Source organism: Pistacia vera, unplaced genomic scaffold (assembly GCF_008641045.1).
Source record: "Pistacia vera cultivar Batoury unplaced genomic scaffold, PisVer_v2 Contig507, whole genome shotgun sequence".
NCBI classification, from domain to species: Eukaryota; Viridiplantae; Streptophyta; class Magnoliopsida; order Sapindales; family Anacardiaceae; genus Pistacia; species Pistacia vera.
Genome location: NW_022196343.1, coordinates 634,681 through 655,016, shown reverse-complemented (window position 1 = coordinate 655,016; position 20,336 = coordinate 634,681). Strand labels below are relative to the sequence as shown.

Below are 20,336 nucleotides of genomic sequence, written 5' to 3'. Positions count from 1 at the left end.
TTATTAACATAAAGTCAAAGCTTAGAGAATGATCTTTCCTTCATTTAACAAATAGTTAAAAGCGCATTTCTGACTTGTTTATAGGGGTGAGCATGGGTAGCGGGTAGAACCGGAACCTGCAGGTAGAATCGGAACCTGCAGGTAGAACCAGAACCGGAACCTACCCGGAACCGGTACTGTGCGGGTAGGTTCCGGTTCCAATTCTTTGGAACTGATACTGTGCGGTTCCAGTTCTGGTTCCGGTTCTTGTGTGTGGAGGAACTGGAACCGAAACCTATAAAAAGGGTACCCTGTTTGGAACCTATAGGGGGTACCTGGTTTGGAATCGATTTTTGGAACCTGTTTTGAACCTGTTTGGAACCTGTTTTGGAACCTATTTGGAACCTGTTTTGGAACCTGGACTACAATGAAATATTTGTTAAATGTGAATAATGGAGGGTTTCTATTATTTAACATATAAAAAAATTTAAAATAGAAAAAGTTAAATTTTTAGAATAACCTAATTAAATAAATATANCATTATTTAAATGGAAAAAGGCTGTTTACCCTATATTTAAAATTCAAGTAATAGTAGTACCCAAAAAATAAATAAAGTAATAAAGTAATGGGGCCACGTTTATTTGTAAAAGTCTCTGGTTTGGCTACGGAAATTAAAGAAATCCTGATGGTTGGATTGGCCCGGTCCTATAGTTTATGGATGCACCTTATATTTGATATACTCAAACAATGATGGTAGGGAGTCAAAACAATATTGACAAGAACTTGACAAATCGGTGATCTCAAATTCTCCATATGATTCTAATTTCCAACTGTAACTTTTCAAATTTTGTCTATTTCTCAAACTAAACCACCATCACCATGCTTTGTTTGGAGTCAAATCTGTTTTAAATGCAGCAAATGGTAGGCAAAGGCCTTAACAGATAAAAAAAAAATTATTAACTTTTCGATATATTGATTAATATTTATATATACATCATTTCAAGCTCCTCCCCTTCTTGGACCGAGCCCATCCACTTCTTCATGCAAGCCAAATTTCATCGCTTGCAACTGCACCCGCCTCCATCTCATCTAACATCAAAATTCTTTGTGAATTGTGATGCCAATTTGAGACACAATACTGTAGCTTCTATATCCTCTGTAAGCAGTTCACACTGATGGCTGAATTGAATATGAAACTACATCTCCATGGTCCCTTCCTCCAAGATCTGATCAGTTTTATCTTGTTCAGGAATCTCAACACCGGATAGTTTGATGAGCAAGGCCACAGAAACTTAACTAATTAATGGCACCCAACTATGTAGATGTTTCAGGTTGCCTTGTGATAGTCTGAGAAAGTTCAGTGAAAAAATTAATGCATTTGAGATTTAAGAAAACGATCAAATAATAAGATTCAGATTGGTAATTGCGGATGATTAATTGAGTCCCCCATTCTTTGAACTTGAAATACGCCTAACCACAAAACCTGTGAGCCCAAAACCTGCATTACTGGCCGAAACATAACTAAAAACTATCCATTTTATATCCAGGCCTGAATCCACCTGTGGCAGTGTTGGATTCCAACTCTGATGCAATGGCCAAGGACATTCACTTCTCAACTTATGCAAAACCGATTACATTGTCCACCAAATCTTATATAACAACCAATCTCTTCTTCTCTCAAACCCCCTGGTTTCTGACTTGTAAAACCCCTGCAGTTATATGGACCATAAATTCTTTGAAAAGTTGCAGACCGAAGACCAGAGAAACGTGAGATTGTGGGAATTACTTTCAAGCCTATACCCGTAATTTGAACCACAGGTTGAAGAAAAATTCAGAGACTGGATGGCACTGTTGGCATGCTAAACCTCCTCCGAAAGATTGATATCTGTACGACTGAGTCGAGTGGGCAATGTTTCTTACTGGTAACTTACCAACATAAGAAGAGGGGGGGAAGACAATACCCTCATCACTAATTTGCATTATTATCAACTGGAAGTGGGGTTTGCATTTCAAGAGCTTTCACCCTCACATCATCTCTTTTGAAGAAAGATGATAAGTTCTCTTGGAGATTAAAGTCAGATAATTCCCTCTTAATAGATAAGTTCTCTTCATGCTCATCTGCCCCTTCATATGCTATTATCTTTGCCTGTTCAGCCCTCACTGGAGGCTCACCACTCATCACCTTGGCATTGCCAAAAGAATCTCAACTTCCTTACAGTACCAGCAAGGCGACAGAACACCAAGCATTGGAAATTAAACCAACTAACAATATAGATAGACAAAAGAATGCAAATAAAAGAAATGCACACCAGATTTTTAACGTGGTTCGGCTTTAAAGCCTACATCCACGGAAAGGACCGTCCAATTGTTTTCACTATATCAACCAATAAAAGGTGATACAAAGTTTCTCCAGTGAAGAAATAATTTGAAGAAAACGGTACATTTGTGAAGAACTCTGCTACAGTTTTGGTGGCAGTTTTCTTCTATCCTTTTAAAGCACTTCTTCAAGTTTGCCTCCTCCAATCTCCTCTTTATCAAGCATTTAACACCAGGACCCCATCAACAATACCAAAACCAAATTGAGATCTTACAAGTGTTCAGTGATGTCAAGTGATTTGTGATAGTTTTCAGCATACACTTGAGCCCATATCTTCTTCCTTTTTGATTTCAATCCAAAAACCTCATTTACCTTTTGCACTAAACGGTTTAATATAATTGGTAATGCAACCAGTGGTTCCTTCTGCAATTTCTCTAAAATCTGATCACTCTGGCCTTGTTTATTGTACACCCTCTCAATACACCTTACATTCAGAATACTGAAATGATCTAAAATCTTAAAAGAACTCTCCAAGTTTAATTTATCTTCTTTCACATTGTTCAACAGCTTCTCTATATTCTCTTTTGTTGATTGTAAAGAGTTCAACAGCATGTCAACTTCATATTGATCATCTTCGCATTCAAAAAGGACTCGTTGGTACTTGTTCTTATGTCCATGTCTGAATGACTCATTTCCTGGACGCACACATACCATTTGATTGTTCAACACTTGATCTGCCTTCTCTGATCTTTTCTCTTCTGGTAAAAACCGATAACTAGGAGTAACAAGTTGTCCATAAGATAAGTCTATCTCTTGAATGGGCTTGTCCATCATTTTTCTTTTCTTTATTTTATCTTCTTTCTGAGTCTCCATTACTGTTTTTTCAGTTTCTTGGTAAGCATAACAACCACCGAGATTATCACAATTCTCCAAGAGATCAAGAAACATATGGATAAGATCAGGATATTGAGAGATCGTGTGAACAACTAGACTCCCCATTTGACGAATGTCAATCTTTCGATTACTGTAATCATGCAAAAGTTTTAGAAAGCACATACGATAATCGGAATTACTCAACTTACTCCTCACTTTCTCACAAAACCCAATTGCTTCCTCATGAACCCTCTCTATCGATAACTCTGTCTGATCCATGACCTAAAAACAAAAAAAAAAAATTGATTATAAGAACGAATATTATTTTTATTAAGAGGCAACAAAGTAAAATTCCTCTCTGTGTTCATCCTATTACTCTTTAAATTTCAGGTAACATAGCAAAATTCATGTAAACACAATTATAGTCAAGTTTTTTAATCATCAAAACAACGAAAACTTCACCTTTTCAATCAAAAAACCAAAACCAAAGATTCATAAAACTCACATTTATTTGGCTCTGAAGCTTTCTTGGCCGCTTCTTGGGCTTCCTCGGAGTTCTGTGTCCCACCGACTCCATTAAATCTTCTTCAATCTCCTTCCTCGTCAAACTCACAGCAAATTTCGCTCTCTCTTTGTTGATCTCCTTCAGCTTCTCCATCGACAACTCTCTATCGCGCGTTCTGTTTCTCATGGTGTTTAATTTAAATTAGGATTAGTAAGCAAACCCATATGATTAGGATTTCGTCAACCCGTCCTTGTGGAAACATTTCAACTAACCCCCCAAGAAAATTACTGAGAAGCCCTTAAAAATCTTGAGATACTCCGAAAACTCCTCCATAATTTAGGCCTGCAAACGAGCCAAGCCGTTCGTGAGCTGTTCAGGCTTGACTCGAGCTCGATATATTATATAATATTTTAATTTTTATATTAATATTTTATAATATTAATTAAAATAATTAAGTAATATTATATTTAATCGAATCAAGCTCGAGCTTATCATATATCTATCAAGCTTAAGCTTTTCAATACTTGACTTGGCTCGATTGCAACCCTGTCTCGTACGCCTTCTATGAAGTAAAAGTTTAGAAAAATTCTTTCAAAATTACTTTAACTCTTATAAAATTACATTGAGCATACAAAGATCAGTAAAATTTTAAAAATTCTCTATTTCAACGGAACTTGGGCTTGGACCTAGGCTTTTTTTTTTCCGTGCCCAAGTTTGCATTTTAAAAGACACCCTATGCCAATCTCGGCCAAACCCAACCTGACTAAGGGTATTTAGTATTTACATCTCCAAAAAAATTCTAAGAGAAAACCTAAACATTATTTTTTCAGTATATACGAAAAACATTTAGGTAAAGTCAAAAGGATAGATCAGGAAGGTGAATGAGATTTGTATTAAGTTTAAAAGTAGAATATTTACTTGATTGGTTTTAGATAAGATATTCTCTTAATAAATAAAGTGTATTAAATATAGTGATGTTGGTCGAATGGTTAGACGCTCTTCCTTGCCCTAAATGTTAACACAAACATGAAGCTTTTGGTGGGTCGTTGGGAGCCAAATTTGAGTACTTTTGGGGCTTTAATTATTAATTAATTTGGGAAGGCTCCGAGTCACGCCTCTCATTATTTCTTGCTCATTAAACCCGTTTAGGAATCTTCTTTGTCTTTCATTATTACCTCCACGTTAATTTCGATGCATTTTTCTATTTAATTAATCCTACTTTACATCGAATTTCCCAAGAAAAATAAATAAATTTACCAATAGAACCCTAAAAATCTGTAGTCAAAAGCCAATTTGAGTGTTTTACCATATGGAAAAATCTTTTTTGGCCTTTTCATAATCACAAATCATCCTGAAAAATTTATTAAATAAAATGAAAATTATACAAACACAAAAACAATGTGACCGTTTCCAAATTTTGCCTTGCTGAGTGGTTTTGTTTTGTTCAGACTCTTCTAGCCTTGATGTCTATCCTCAAAGGAATAAGACAAGTCAAAGTGATAAACTAATCCGTTCACCCTTTTGTCTTCGGAGTTCGAGTCTATTACAAGGTGTTGTATAAGAAATCCGGTTGTGCAAGAAATCCAAAGTAGATAAGTCCCCTTTTTTACATGTACATATCTCCGCGACATGGATCAAAGCCGAAGATAATGCTACTCTCGAATTTGAATTTATCTTTAACTCAATCGTACAATTGGTGTTATATAAACTCAATCGTACAATTGGTATTATATAAACTCAATTGTAATCTCTTTTCAAAGAGAGAGAGGAAAAAATGGTAAAAAACCAATTAAAAACTTTATATATTCAATAGCATAACAGTAGAGTAGAACTTACGTTATAAGTGGCCGAACCACTTGAAAAAAGGTTTTTTGGTTCTTTATGTTTTGTGTTAATTCCTGCACATTAATTCATCATCATATAGTTCTATTATTGATCCATACGAATTACGTACACATTCAACATGATTCTAACGTTGTTAATTACGTACTTCTAACATTATAGAAAAGAAAGATATATACAAACTCGCGCGTTTAAAACGATTTAATACATACATACTCACGTATGTGTCAAATAATTGATTGGTTTCCATTCAAAATAGTATACAAAATAGTATAAAAGCATATAAGTGATTGGTTTCCATTCAAAAGGGGGGAAAAAAAAAAGCAAAAGCCAAAAGCCAAAAGCAAAAGTTGATCTATCACTAACAACAACTTCGAGAAATTAACAAAGAACAACGCTTTAATTAATTAATCCAGCCAGCCGTATAAATAATCACTTTTTTTACGACCAAATCACCAGACAATCCCGCTCTTTCATCACTTTTCAATAATTAATTCTCTCTTAAATTAAATTTAATTAATTAATATATTTAGTGGTGCACGCGCGCGTGTGAAAGTACGAAAGTCCGATTTAAAGACAAAATCAAAATCAGGGCCTTTCTTTCTTTGGCTTCATTATGATTTACTCCTCCAAAGGATGTCTTCATCACAAAAAGATCTTTCCCATCTGCTTGCCACGTTTCACTACCTCGTTTGTTGCATGTCCTGTGAGTGTGTTGTATAATTATAGCAATTTTTTTAAAATTTTTTTTTCAACAATTTAATTCATCCATTTAATGTTTCTTCTTTGCTTCACTTCTCAATCAAACTTCCAAGTTTAGGTTAATTAATTTTTTTTTTTTTTTTTTTTTGGGTAAACTCATAATTACCTCTTTCACAACTTACCATCAATGTTTTAAAAATCGGACGAGACCATCCGATCAGATCGATTCAACCGGTAGCTGATGGCATATCCGGTCAGATATCCTTTGAAAACCGTTATTTTCAATCAAATTGGATTGAGCCACGATTGGACCACCGGAATAGTACTAAATCGTGGTCCAATCACAACTTAATCCCGTCGGATTCCGACATCGTTCGAGGGAGAACACCACCATTAGACTTGAAGACGTCTTCACGACAAACCCAGCCATTTTCAGTGGCCGTCGTCCAGCCTTCATCACTTGGCATCCACTTAAAATTCACGTGACCGTTAGACTTCTTTCTTGATTCCGGTGAGTTCCGGCACCGATGGAACTCCCTAACACCACCATCAGATTAGCCGGCACCTATACATCAAAAGCCCCATGATTCAAACTTCGATTGGTCGTCGATCGTCACTGTTGCCACCATCACCAGTCTCTTCGCGCGACAGGGGTATTTTGGATAGATTTCAAACCCTAAGAAAATATTATAAGGGTGTTTTGATGAATTTCAAACATTTACGGACTAAAAAAATTATACATAATACGGTCCAACTGATCGATCCAAGACCCTTGAACGGGTTTTAGTCCGATCCGATTTTCGGAACATTGCTTACCATCCAATAAGGTAGAGAAGTTAACTAAATTTGTAAAATATTATATTAAATTCGAAAGCTTGTAATATATAAGAAATATAAAATGAATATAAAATTTTGAGTTTCTTTTATATATACATAAAATAAATTCTCTTAAATTTTGTGGTTCGATGATAAGATTTTAGTTATCTGGATAGATTACCTATAATTTTTGTGTTTGAGTCTCATTAAGTGATCATCTATCATATTTATAACTTACCTTACTCATTTAGTTTGTAGAGTGTTTAGTAGATCCCAATGATTAGTTGAGATATGTAAACACTGACCTAAATATCTTGGTTATAAAAAAAAAATATCAGATGGATCTTATACATACATTTCAAATGTAACCAATAACTTAAAACTTTTCATATATCATTATAATTTAAAATTAGTTTATTTAGTTAGTAAATAAATCCAACTAAATAAGCTTTTAAATATATTAGGTTAAAAAAAACTGGGTAAAATAGTTTCTACAATATCAAATACACATTTATGTATGCTCTAAATTTCCGAATAGAGTATTTAATTGTCCATTTGTCAACAATAATCAAATATTCAATCAAACAAGTCAAGATTAGTAACTTTTTATGACAGCAGTAATTAACAAAATTACGGCTGTACATAAAGTACACGTTACAGTCTTTTCACCACTCCCATAACCTCTCATTTATTACTGCAGAACGCCTCCATCTTCTCATAATTACATTTATAACCTCTCCCTCACTTTTCTCCTCTACTATCACACTTCCTCACTCTCACTCACATAGTCACATAGGCACTCTTCATTTCTCTCTCTGTCTGCAACAATGTTGGTCCCCAAGACGCTGCGTTTCACTCTCTCTTTCTTAGCTCTCCATTTCTTCCTCCTCGAAGCCGTAACGAACCCAGATTTGAAACCACTTCTAGACTTCAAAGCTTCTTCGGACAAAGCCGGCCAGCTCACCACTTGGAACGGGACGTCGGAGCCGTGTGGCGGTTGGACTGGAGTCTCTTGTCTTCAGAACAGAGTCTCTCGACTCGTTCTGGAAAACCTCGAACTCAGCGGCTCGTTTGAGTCACTCACCTCTTTGACTAAGCTCCGTGTCTTGAGCCTTAAAAACAACCGCTTCACAGGGTCAGTCCCAGACTTGTCTAACTTCACAGCGTTGAAGCTTCTGTTTCTCTCTCACAATGACTTTTCCGGCGAGTTTCCGGCATCAGTTCAGTCGCTGTTTAGACTCTACCGTCTCGATCTGTCGTATAATAACTTCACTGGGCAGATTCCGTCGACGGTCAACCGTTTGACCCATCTTTTGACTCTTCGACTTGAAGAAAACGGGTTTTCGGGTCAAATCACGGGCTTGAATCTCCAGAATCTGCAAGACTTAAACGTTTCCGGTAACAATCTCTCGGGTAAAATTCCCGCCTCTCTATCGAGTTTCCCTTTGTCTTCATTCACTCAAAACGCAGCTCTCTGTGGATCCCCATTGCAAGCATGCAAAACAGTAGTATCTGACCCGACAAAACCCGGATCCGATGGCGCCATAGCTTCGCCACTCAACCCAGGAAACAACCCATCAAGTGTAGTAACCTCGTCACCAAGCTCAATCCCCACGAACACAAACCCAAACCCAAACCCAAACACGCCACAAAACCCTCACAAAACACGTGCCAAAATAAGCTCAATCGCCGTAATAGCTATAATTGTCGGGGACTTCTTAGTTCTGGCCATCATTTCTCTCTTACTTTATTGTTACTTCTGGAGAAATTACGTGCGTGACAGAAAGAGGTCAAAGCTTATGGAGAGTGAGAAAATCGTTTACTCTTCGAGCCCGTACCCGGCCCAGTCCGCGTACGAGCGTGGGAGCATGGTGTTTTTCGAAGGAGTGAAGAGGTTTGAGCTCGAAGACTTGCTTAGAGCCTCGGCAGAAATGCTAGGGAAAGGCGGGTTTGGGACGGCGTACAAGGCGGTGCTCGACGACGGGAGTGTGGTCGCTGTGAAGAGGTTGAAAGATGCGAGTGTTGGTGGGAAGAGAGAGTTTGAACAACACATGGAGGTTCTCGGGAGATTAAGGCATCCCAATTTGGTTGGTTTAAAGGCTTATTATTTCGCAAGAGAAGAGAAATTGCTCGTTTCTGATTTCATGCCCAACGGTAGCTTGTTTTGGCTCCTTCATGGTACGTTATAAGTTCATTTACAATCAATTTTACTATTCTTTTTTCCATTACTATGACTTTGTTGTTCTTTCGCGGAGATGCGACGGTGCGGTGGCCGCCGGGCGGGGCTCAGGTGGTCACGTTGTTTTGCTTGTTTTGATTTTCGTGATGAAAAATGTGTTCGATATTTTTTATTTTACAAAACGTTGTGCATGAAATAAACCAGTGTTCTGCTTTTATTAGCTGGTCACTACACCACACCTCACCTGAGTTTTGTTTTGTTTGGTAACTTGGGTTGGCTCCACCAATCCTCGGTTTATGGGTATCCATCAATCAATTTACTGTAAAGGGCTACACTTATACACAGTGACAGAACAAAGCCAGACACCAGTTTAATTACAATTCGGGAACAGGGATTAGTGTTGTTGCAGTCGCAGCTCTGTTCTCTTCTGCAGATAATGGTCTTCTTTTCTCTTTATCAGCTTTTCCTTTTTGTTCTTTTCCTGAGTTCTGGTTTTGGATTTTCTTTTTCTGGGATGAGATTATGTATTTTCAAATATTAGGGGGACTACGTCATATTTGTCTTATTATTTTATTATGTTAGACCCCACCATCTAACAATAAAATAATTATCATCCCCTTGTCTTTGATTGACCAATCTAGTGTTGTTGTCTTGATTGGGACATGAGTACACCAATCGTAAATTAATTCGAAGGGGTAATAAAGTAATTTTGTGGTGAATTACTTTCCGACAGGGAATCGAGGACCGGGGCGCACGCCGCTAGACTGGACCACCAGACTGAAGATCGCAGCGGGGGCGGCGCGTGGCCTGGCATTCATTCACAACACATGCAAATCACTCAAACTCACCCACGGTAACATCAAGTCTACGAACATCCTCCTGGACAGGACAGGCAACGCACGTGTCTCCGACTTTGGTCTCTCAGTCTTTGCTCCTCCGAACACTGTCCAAAGATCCAACGGCTACCGTGCGCCCGAACTCTCATCATCTGACGGTCGGAAACAGTCCCAGAAATCTGATGTCTACTCGTTCGGGGTACTTCTGTTGGAGATATTGACTGGCAAGTGCCCATCCGTGATTGATGGCTCCAGTGGCACCGGTGTAGGGTACGGCGGGGTGGTGGACTTGCCACGGTGGGTGCAGTCGGTGGTGAGGGAGGAGTGGACGGCGGAGGTTTTTGATCTGGAGCTGATGAGGTACAAGGACATAGAGGAGGAGATGGTGGGGTTGCTGCAAGTTGCAATGTCTTGTACAGCGGCGTCGCCTGATCAACGGCCGAGCATAGGTCAAGTGGTGAAAATGATAGAGGAGATACGTGGGGTGGAGGTGTCGCCGTGTCATGAGAACTTTGACTCTGTTTCTGACTCACCTTGTTTGTCTGAGGACACGGTGGGGGGAGTGAGTCAGTGAGTGAGTTCAGTTGGTTAATTATTGTAATTAATCGGGTTTTTGTTTTGCTTTATTTAAATGCATATTAGGATTATTTATCTTCCACGGATGCTTAGTTTAAGTAATTTATTAGCAATGGGAAACAGTTTTTACAGAGGAATTGGAGATGATTTTTGGAGAATTTTGTGAGTTTCTGAGCAGACCACTCTTCATTTCTTATTTGCGGTTAAGGAGCTAACTCAAGGTGGAGCGATTCAAATCTCATATATACACCATAACTGTTCATCGGCATAACGATATAATCATATAAGACAAATTCGGCTTCTATCAAACGAGAATTGAGATTTGGATATACTATAAGATTTTTAGTTGAGATAATTGGAGTGAGCATGTGCATAAACAACATGGTGATTAGATAACTTGATGTGTCAGCTAATCTCGTGGAGACCAAACTAATTTTATATGATTATAGAATGTTTACTCAAACTAAATTAATCCATTTTTTTGTCTGTTTTGTTTGGATTTAACCAATTCAATTTGTGAGTGTCAATGCTTAGAACATTAATATATGATTAACCACTGCATTTTAGATCTAACTTTATTGCTAAAGTTCTGAGTAGAATCGGTATCCGATCCTGTACATTGAGGACAGCCGGAACAGGTCAGTTTCTTGTTCATATGTGACAGGTTTCTGCCCAAAATATATTGGTTGGCCGAAGGCCAGAAGTATTAAATTCTGACTCTGGTTAAACTCCATGTGAGTCTCCAGGTCGAAATCCTGAAACCCCATTTAGCCTCAATCATGTTTGGCCCATTCAACTGAAGGTTCAAAGGGTTGAGCTGTGTAATAGCCCACAATGGCTTCTTCTGGGTTTGACTTAAATTCTTGTTTTTTGGGCTTAACGTGTATCAAGTTTTTGGAACGTTTCCCTCTGACAGCCCCAAATAGAGTTTCGGTTATTAAATATGATAAATATTTTAATAATAGTAACCCACCTTTTTACACCCAAGGTAAGGCATTTCCCAACCCAAAAATTTTCAAAATACCACTTTTGCACCCAAAGTCAGCATTTCGTTATCTGTCATCACTATTTGAATTTCTAGTCTTCTCTACAGAACTCATTTCACCGTGACACCTAATTTCTCGTTAATTATCAACCACCACAAAGCTAAGGCTTTCTGTTCTTAGCTAAATTCTGACTAATTCCAACGACGATAACTCGTTGAACATTAACTGAGAAAGTGAAGTGTGTTTTGGGTATTAACGAAATCAATAATACTAGACGTACAAAGAAATCTTACAAAAATTTCTATATAAAATGATGAGACCAAAAATAAATGGAGAAATTTATACAAAAAGTCAAACTTATCCATTTATTTTCTGTCACGTCACTTTGTATAAAATTTTTTGTATATATAATATTACTTTTTTGTTTAAAACTTCTACTCGATATTCCAAAACTACTAGCTGTTTGACAAAATTGTCCGCGGTTTATTCCAAATTTCCATCCCTTGAGCCGATACATTAAAATTGTTAGAAACGCCATTCAAAGGTGGTAACATTAGTTTCCCAAGATTAAGGGAAGCATTTCCAAACCTCAGGGCTGACACACTGGCACGATAATGAACCTCAGGTTTCATCTTGTTCTGATGTTGAATTCTTACCAACTTGAATTTGCAAATCCTGAAATGATTGAAACCTACATTCTGATTTGCAGGTTGTGGCCTTGTGGGGTAAATTTCGTACACTGCATTGCATTAAATTAAACAAATTCTTACCAAACAATTCTTATCTTCCTGTATGGTGGGGTTGCTGTACTGATATACGTTAAACAACACAGTGGCAGCCATGGTCCTAAACCTCCTCCTCATAGCCATGGTCCCAAACCATTACCAAAGAAAAATCTTGATTCTATCAAGAAACAACAAATATGTAAAACGTACATTTATCAAAAAGGAAAAAAAAAATGATATCTATATTAAAAAAAAAAAAAATCATACAATCGATGTAACTTATATCGATATAAAATATTTCTGACTCCGCACTTGACTCAATTAACAACATTGTTTAAATTTTGTACGAAAAATTTCTTACAAGTAAAATAAAGAATGATGATTACAATAATTTGTCTCTTTATGCTAGCTGATGTGCAGAACTGTTGGTGCAGATCTCAACAGTCTGTCCAAAGTGTTAGGCAAGAACTTCCTTGCAAACAAGTAACAAATATTGGTGGAATTTCCATTGTATTCACAAGAGTATCCACTTCTCAATTTCTTCAGAAACTCAACTGTGACTCCTGATCTTATAAATCTCCTGGGATGAGGGCCGCCATACGACCAATCAACCCAAGTTAAAGTTCTGTTTGCATTCTTCTCCGCAAATTTCATGTACACAAAAGTTGGCAAGTAATGCTCATCCGCATAGCAGTTGCCCTTGCAGTAATTCTGAAACAGTGGGAAATATGTTTTGTCCGAGACTATTTCAATGGCAAGATCCCTGTCAATTTGGAACCACTGTGAGCCTTTTCTCCATTGATCAATGGAGATCTTTGGACCCATTTCCGGACTGTATCGGCCTCGGCCAACTGGACCTTCTAAGTCATAGAGCTCCACAAAGTTTTGAGTTGAGTTCATGAGGTAAGAGTAAATGGTGGTGAAGTTGAATAGAGGAATGCAGGATTCTGAGAGGAGAACAAAACGTTCGTTTGAGAAATCCAAAAGTGCATTGGCTAGCAGGCGACGCTCAGCTTCAACCATGTTCACATCTCCCCATCCAACGTTCTACATTAACTTAAAGTGATGTGGGTTAGAAGTCATAATGGTTAGCAAATGTGAAATCTAATATGTAAATCAACCGACACTCTTTTTGGTTGTTATGCTTCAACCGACATTTGAGGAGATTGAATGAAAGTTAATGGCAAATTAAAGCATAGTGACCCACAACAATGATAATTAAAGAAAGTTCCTTTAACATGGAATTTGCAAACAAGCTTTGAGGCCTCATATAGAGCTTACCCATTTCCAAGTTTGAAATGCTAGAATTTTTTTTTTTTTTTTCAGTGACTAGGAGTGTCTGTATCAGCTTGCACGCACCTCAATTAATTCTCCAGAGCTTGAAGTTAACAATTGGATAAATCCTCTTAGTGGTCACCCCTAAATAGTAACGTAGGAGAATCGAACTCAGAATTTCTTGAATAATATACTCAAGAATCTTAGTTGATCGTTAATCCACCTAGTGGCGGTTAAATGCTAGAATTTTGATTGAAGAAATGCCAGAAGAAGTGTCACATGGGTTTGTTTGAGCAATTACAATCAGGAAATTGGAAGTACACAACTACACATCACATGGGTTCCACATCTTTTTATGAAATTTAAGCCTCTTTCTTTTTGTAATAATCTTTTAAAGTACCAATTAGAAGGCTAAATAACATCGCAAAAGCGTGTGATATTGAAATACTTTTTTTGACTTTCAAAAGATTTGACACGCCTTTAAATACTATTACCAATAATTTCATTTTGTCCACATCTATTGCAAAATTGCTACAGAAAATTAATCAAGAATGAATCAAATTAATAAACTGACCTTGCTGGGAATTCTTCTGCCGTGAAACACAGAACCTGGAGGCTCTCCTTCTGATTCATTGAAAGATGGACTTGAATGCACATAAATTGAGTATAATTCTTCATATCCTTTGAAGAATTTCTCCCACAATGGAGCCAATAACACAGGACCTCTCGCCAAGAACAAAAATGCAACCTTTGGAACTCTCTCAAATGGATACTCTTGAATCTTAGGACTCATTGAAGCTCTCCATAAAAGCTCCTGATCTTCCATGTCATGCGTTACATTCGGAGGCTTTAAGTACTCTCTCAGCCCCACGCGGCTGAAACCACCATCACCACTACTGGAAACACTTTCTGATTCTAAAGACGGCGAAGATGAAGAAGAAAGCTGAGAGAATTGTGTGATGTGAAGATTGAAAGAAAAGTCTTTAAGCGAAAAACTGAGAATTATTCCAAGAATCAGGCCGCAGCCAAAGAAGAGAAATAATGAGAGAAGATTGAGGATATGCAATTGGACATTGAAGAGCTTTGTGAATGAGCTAACTATGGCGTTCTGGGATTGGCTCTGTGGGCTCTTCATCATTTTGAGAAAAAAGTTATAGACTTTCAGAAGAGGGTTTAACCTTTTGAATAGTTTTCTGCAATAAAATATACCAAAAGAAGAGAAAGTGCTATATTTATTCTGAAGAAAGCTTTAAAAAAAAAAAAAAATGAATAATGATTCTATACGTGAAAGAGGGAAGAGGATGAACACTTCTTTTCTTTGGTGAGAAGAGATGTCAGTTGACAACTACGTATACACACAAGAATCTAAAACCAATAGTGCGAGGATTTAATATTAAATTATAACAACACATAACAGATTTAAAACACTGTTGAATCCGATTATGGAAACAATTAAAAAATGTTTGACAAGGGCTTGAAGAAATGATGCGAAAGAGGCTGCCTAACTGATGGCTTTCCTTTCTAGACAACGAGGTAGAAGACGACTTCTATCTAACAACTAATTTATATATGTGTCATGTTGACATTTATAAAGACATTTTTTCTATTTTTATTTAAGAATTTCACGTGGGAAGGTTCGTATTTATTTATTCTGACGGCAATAACAGTGAGATATTGTATTAATCACTTATAAGGATTAGTTAATGTGTGCGTAAACTGGTCCAGACACCCTGTTTCAGAGAAAAAAGGTTTGTATTTATTGTTTATGAATTTTTTATTTTTTATTTTTGAAAATGTTGCGGGATGAATTTTTGAACTTGATTTTTGATACAAAATAAGGGACTTTCTATATATGGTATTATAAGATATGAACTTCTTTTTTACTATTATAAAGAATTTATTACTATTTTTTTAGGATCATATTATAAATAAATACATAAAAATTCTTACGTCAGAAATATATGTTCAGATTTAAAACAAAAATTTATCGAATACACATATATTTTGAAATATTTAATTTTAGAATAATTTCCTCATTAAAAAAAAAAAAAAAAAGGAAAGCTATTTTAGAACCCTAACAAGTCTAATAATCTTTATTTGAGAAGAGTGTTAACGACAATTGCTAACGAGTATGCGACGGTCGAAACGGATACAGAAACGGTTACAAAAATAATAATGTTTTCGATAAAATATTAAACATAAATATCTATCATATACAATACATTTATAATATTTAAAATAATATGAAAATGTGAAATTCACTATTCCTATTAGGGTTCTTGAGTCGTAAAAAATGGACTTTTGAATTTTGATAAAAGAAATGAAGAAGCATTCTCGGCCGCCAATTATTAATAGATGATTCTTGTGATCAAAGAAAAGTCGGTTGCGTGTGTAAATTTTCAAAGAGTTTTGAACCGTTGGATGGATTTTGATTTTGGTTTGCAGGAAATGTCCGGCACGACAAGCGGAAAGGTCCCTAGAAAAAGTCCTTAAATGAAGCCATACGACAAGTAGTTCATGAATATTCCATGAGTTTAGATAAGAGAAATAGTTGAAATTAGGAAACTCAACTGAAGGTCACACATTTAATCACGCATGGACTGTGTTGTGTCGTTTTGCTAATTCAATGGGAGAATTATCAAAAGACTTTAAAAATATATATATATATAATTTGATGAGTCACTACAATTAATTTATTTAATTGAATAGTTAATAGTATAATTAAATTAATTAAGCATGTTTAATCTAGTAACGCAGCCACTAAGGGCCCAGTAGGGGCTCATGCCCTCCCAACTTTTAATTATATTTTAAATAACGAACACCCTTTATTTTTTATTTTTATAAAATAAAAGTAGTCTTGTGGTCTATTGTGACCACTGACCACTATTTTTTAAATGTTTTCTTTTCTTTTCTTTACTTCCCTTTTTTTTTTAAAAAAAAAATTGAATATGGAGTCCTTTTTTTTATTGAATCAAACCGGACGGCTCGACTTCACCCTAATGAGGAAGTTATAACTTAATAGAAGTATAGTTGCAAAAATTATTATTTTGACTTAATTATCTTTAGTGCAAGTGATATAAAGATAAAATATATATTTTATTAATGTAACATAATATATTTTTTTTATAATATATAGATAATTATTACTATGAGGAGACAAGTTCTTTAAGACGGGATTTTAAAAAATTATAATTTATTATAACATGAAGTTTATTCTGATTTACAACTAGGCCAAATTGAAACCTAAACTTCTTATAACTATATGAAAATTATTCTTATATAAAGTATCACTATAAAAAGGTCTTATTGTAACAGTATTTTTCATGTTTTTAATCTAATAAAACTTTAATTTTCAATTTTTTTTTCTTGTCCCTACTAAAACAAAGTTCTCACTCCATCATTTAACTTTATTGTATACTTTTTTTTTGCCTTTTAAGTTTTAACGGTTTTCTCATGAAAACCCATTCGTGGATAGTCCATATGGTTACGACGAACTAGAGATAATGTAAATAGATGTATGGTCTCAGGTTTGACTCTCCATCTAAACCTTTACGATTTACATGGGAGAAGTAAGCTAACAAGGGATTAATTAAAGCGTCCTTAAGTTGGTCCGAACACCTTGGTTACAAAAAAAAAAAAAAAAAAAAAAAAAAGATTTTCTCACGTTAGAAAAACTAATTCGATGAAACTCCTATGTAATATAAGGATATAGATATGAATTAGATGTACAATATATGTGTCAATAGAAAATAATAATAATAAAAAAAAATTATATATATAGTTAAAGTGCACCATGCATATGATTGATGGAACGATACATATTATGTGTGACGATGAAATGGATAAATCTCGTAAATTAATCAATTAACTAATGCCTTTCATTTTCATTGATAAGATGAGGACAATACAACACCCATAAGATCCCTCTTTGTTTTCCAATTTTATTGTTACATTACATGCATAAGTGATTAAGACCCTTTTCATGCCAATCTCTTTCTTAAACACACTTATTTTAGACATCATTATTTTTAGGTTTAGTATTTTAATCAAGTTTTGTATACCCACCTAAACAGCTTTATTTACAAGCACTCTTTTATTCATTCTTACGAGCTTGCAAATTAATTGTGTAATTAATTACAGTAATGCTAAACTTACCGACTCAACTACCGATTTGACATACTGACTCATGTAAATTGAGTTAAATTTTGAGATTTGGGTAATTGGGTAGGTGAGTCGGTATGTCAAAATCGGTCATTGGGTCGATAAGTCTAGCATTACTGAATTAATTAAGACTAAACCCAAATTTTAAATAATTAATCATATCGGAATTAGAGAAAGTCTTTTGTGTATTTGTTACACATATAGTCAACGGATAAGAATATGTTACATTAATATTAGTGAACCACTCTCGTTCTTTATGATTTTATGATTAATTATAAAGGTGTTTGTCTAATCTTATAAGTTGGCAAGCTCTAAAATTAAACTGATCTATCTGTTTATAATTTTTTTGGGCTTATACTTAGGGAGTGTTTGTTTAAGCTTATAAGCTGGTCAAACTAGCTTATAAGTTCTAAAATTAAGCTGACCTGTTTATTTATTTGTTTATAACTTTTTTGAGCTTATAAGCAAAAAAAAAAAAAAAAAAAAAAGTAGTTGGGGGGAGGTACTTTTTAGTTTGACCAAGTATATTACCACATTATCCTTGTTTAATTTTAAAATTTCATAGTATACCCTTGTTTAATGTAATACCATTTTTAGTTATTTTATAATAAAATTTACTTATAAGCCATATTTTACTAAATACGGCAACTACTTATCAGTCACTTATAAGTACTTTAACCAAACACGTAATTGCTTAAAATTTATAAGCACTCTACTTATAATCTATTTTGACTAGGTATATTACCACGTTACCCCTATTTAATTCATTATATTTGTTCATTAGTTTATTTTGTATAAAGAATCTAAAAATTATTCATATAATTTTTAATAAAATGTTTGTCTATAAAATATTGTTTATTTGATTCTAAAATTAAATTATATTGTAACATGATTGAGATATATTTTTATAATATTATACTAAAAAATTGAGTTAATGTAATTTATTATTTGATAAAATAATGTAATACTATTTTTAGTCATTTTAATAATAAAATGTACTTATCAACCATATTTTATCAAACGTATCAACTGCTTATCGATCACTTATAAATATTTTAACCAAATACGTAGTTATTTAAATTTCAAATGCTTATAAGCTCGGCCAAACAGGCTTAATGTACGCAGCGGATGCACAAAATTTTTTTTTTGTAACATGAGCAAATTACTACTTTCATAGTCTGGAATATAAGAGTTCAATAACATTACCCGACGAGTACTATGAATCTGTAATAATAATTTCACATGTTGAATTGTAATGTATGTAACTAGCTAAGGATCAAATCCAAGTAATCCTGGAGCAATCCTGAGCAATGGTTGAAGAGTATTCGGATGAAACTTTCTGGCAAAAAGGAAGCACATTGTGGTCAAGAAACCATTGTATGTACAGTTAAATCCATGCCTAATTTGATTCAGAAACGCTTCTGAAACGTCATTTCTCACAAATGTTGCAGGGTGCGAGCCACCTCTGGACCAATCAACCCAAGTAATGCTCCTATTTGAGTTCAATTCGGGACAATTTTTTGTCACTAGTGTTGCAAAATAGTGCTCATCCGTGTAACATGGGGGCCTGCAGTGGTCTCTAAAGACAGGATAGTATGTCATATCGGAGACGATCTCAACGGCGATTTTTCGATGGATTTCGAACCATTGCGAGCCCTTGCGCCAGTCGGATAGTGAAATGGTTGGATGCATTAACTTGTTGTACCGCCCACGACCCATGTATCTAGGGTCATCGAACGAGCCCTGGAAACTTTGGTTAGAGTTGATGAGGTAGTTGTAGATAGTGGTGAAGTTGAATAGAGGAATGCATGTTTCGGATAATAGAACAAATCTTTCATTGGAGAAGTCTAGTAAAGCATTTGCTAAGAGGCGTCTCTCTGCATCAATCATTGTTGATCTTCCCCATTGTGTAGGCTGTAACAACAGAAATCAAACAAAAAGAAGATATCTGTTAATACTAAAAGACAGAATTTTATAATTTTTGATACGAGAAAGTTTTACTGATTTTTTGTTTTTTAATGTTATGAATACTGATAAACCACGATTAATTTGACCTTGCTAGGTATTCGGCGCTTGTAAAACACAGAGGATTGTGGTGCTTCTTGAGTGAATTCAGGGGATGTATGGTGGTAGATTGAGTAAAGGCCTTCATATCCCTTAAAGAATTTCTCCCAAAGAGGTGCCAATGGCAATCTTCCTTTGCTCAAGAACATGAAAGCCACCTTTGGAGTCCTATTGTAAGGATACTCCTCGATACGTGGCAACATCGAGGCACGTCACATCAGCTCGTCATCGCTCATTGAATGCCACAGCTCCTTGGGAGCCACCCAATCTTTCAAGCTCAAGGTTACACTAGAATTTGAGAATTGGGATGAGGGTGGCAATAATGAAGAAGAGTTGCATGGAAGAAACTGAGGGATGTAATAGATTTCCTCTGAAACTAAGAATTTTCTAACGTGTTCATTCATGTACATTGCCAGGAACACAACGAGAGATGCAATTGAAAAGCAAATTATAATGGTGGATGTGATATGGAAGCCACGCAGAGAGAGTTCTTTTACAAA

The 20,336-nt window shown here is 35.5% G+C and overlaps 3 protein-coding genes and 1 pseudogene across 3 annotated transcripts; 1 reads left to right on the top strand and 3 right to left on the bottom strand.

The window, feature by feature from the left end:
• Positions 1–1,403: 1,403 nt before the first annotated feature.
• Positions 1,404–3,851, bottom strand: LOC116105975 (paired amphipathic helix protein Sin3-like 1). The gene is made up of 2 exons (XM_031392343.1): positions 3,675–3,851; positions 1,404–3,451 (listed from the first exon to the last, which is right to left on the bottom strand). Exons 1-2 carry the CDS (start codon positions 3,825–3,827, stop codon positions 2,567–2,569), a joined length of 1,038 nt encoding a protein of 345 aa, XP_031248203.1. The 5' UTR covers positions 3,828–3,851; the 3' UTR covers positions 1,404–2,566.
• Positions 3,852–7,794: 3,943 nt separating this feature from the next.
• LOC116105976 (probable leucine-rich repeat receptor-like protein kinase At1g68400) lies at positions 7,795–10,711 on the top strand. The gene is made up of 2 exons (XM_031392344.1): positions 7,795–9,212; positions 9,947–10,711. Exons 1-2 carry the CDS (start codon positions 7,862–7,864, stop codon positions 10,621–10,623), a joined length of 2,028 nt encoding a protein of 675 aa, XP_031248204.1. The 5' UTR covers positions 7,795–7,861; the 3' UTR covers positions 10,624–10,711.
• Positions 10,712–12,580: 1,869 nt separating this feature from the next.
• LOC116105879 (glycosyltransferase BC10) lies at positions 12,581–15,130 on the bottom strand. The gene is made up of 2 exons (XM_031392270.1): positions 14,186–15,130; positions 12,581–13,383 (listed from the first exon to the last, which is right to left on the bottom strand). The coding sequence occupies exons 1-2, from the start codon at positions 14,747–14,749 to the stop codon at positions 12,742–12,744; spliced, it is 1,206 nt and encodes a 401-aa protein (XP_031248130.1). The 5' UTR covers positions 14,750–15,130; the 3' UTR covers positions 12,581–12,741.
• A 3,826-nt stretch (positions 15,131–18,956) lies between these two features.
• On the bottom strand, positions 18,957–20,246 carry LOC116105913 (annotated as a pseudogene).
• Positions 20,247–20,336: the final 90 nt, after the last annotated feature.

Bases quoted from the DNA above. Each gene is read 5' to 3' on its own strand.
- LOC116105975 (XM_031392343.1), bottom strand. From the start codon at position 3,827: ATGGAGAAGCTGAAGGAGATCAACAAAGAGAGAGCGAAATTTGCTGTG. The intron at 3,452-3,674 runs GTGAGTTTTATG...TTTTGTTTTTAG, and splicing joins AGCTTCAGAGCCAAATAAAT to GTCATGGATCAGACAGAGTT.
- LOC116105976 (XM_031392344.1), top strand. From the start codon at position 7,862: ATGTTGGTCCCCAAGACGCTGCGTTTCACTCTCTCTTTCTTAGCTCTC. The intron at 9,213-9,946 runs GTACGTTATAAG...ACTTTCCGACAG, and splicing joins CTTGTTTTGGCTCCTTCATG to GGAATCGAGGACCGGGGCGC.
- LOC116105879 (XM_031392270.1), bottom strand. From the start codon at position 14,749: ATGATGAAGAGCCCACAGAGCCAATCCCAGAACGCCATAGTTAGCTCA. The intron at 13,384-14,185 runs GTCAGTTTATTA...AAGTTAATGTAG, and splicing joins GCAGAAGAATTCCCAGCAAG to AACGTTGGATGGGGAGATGT.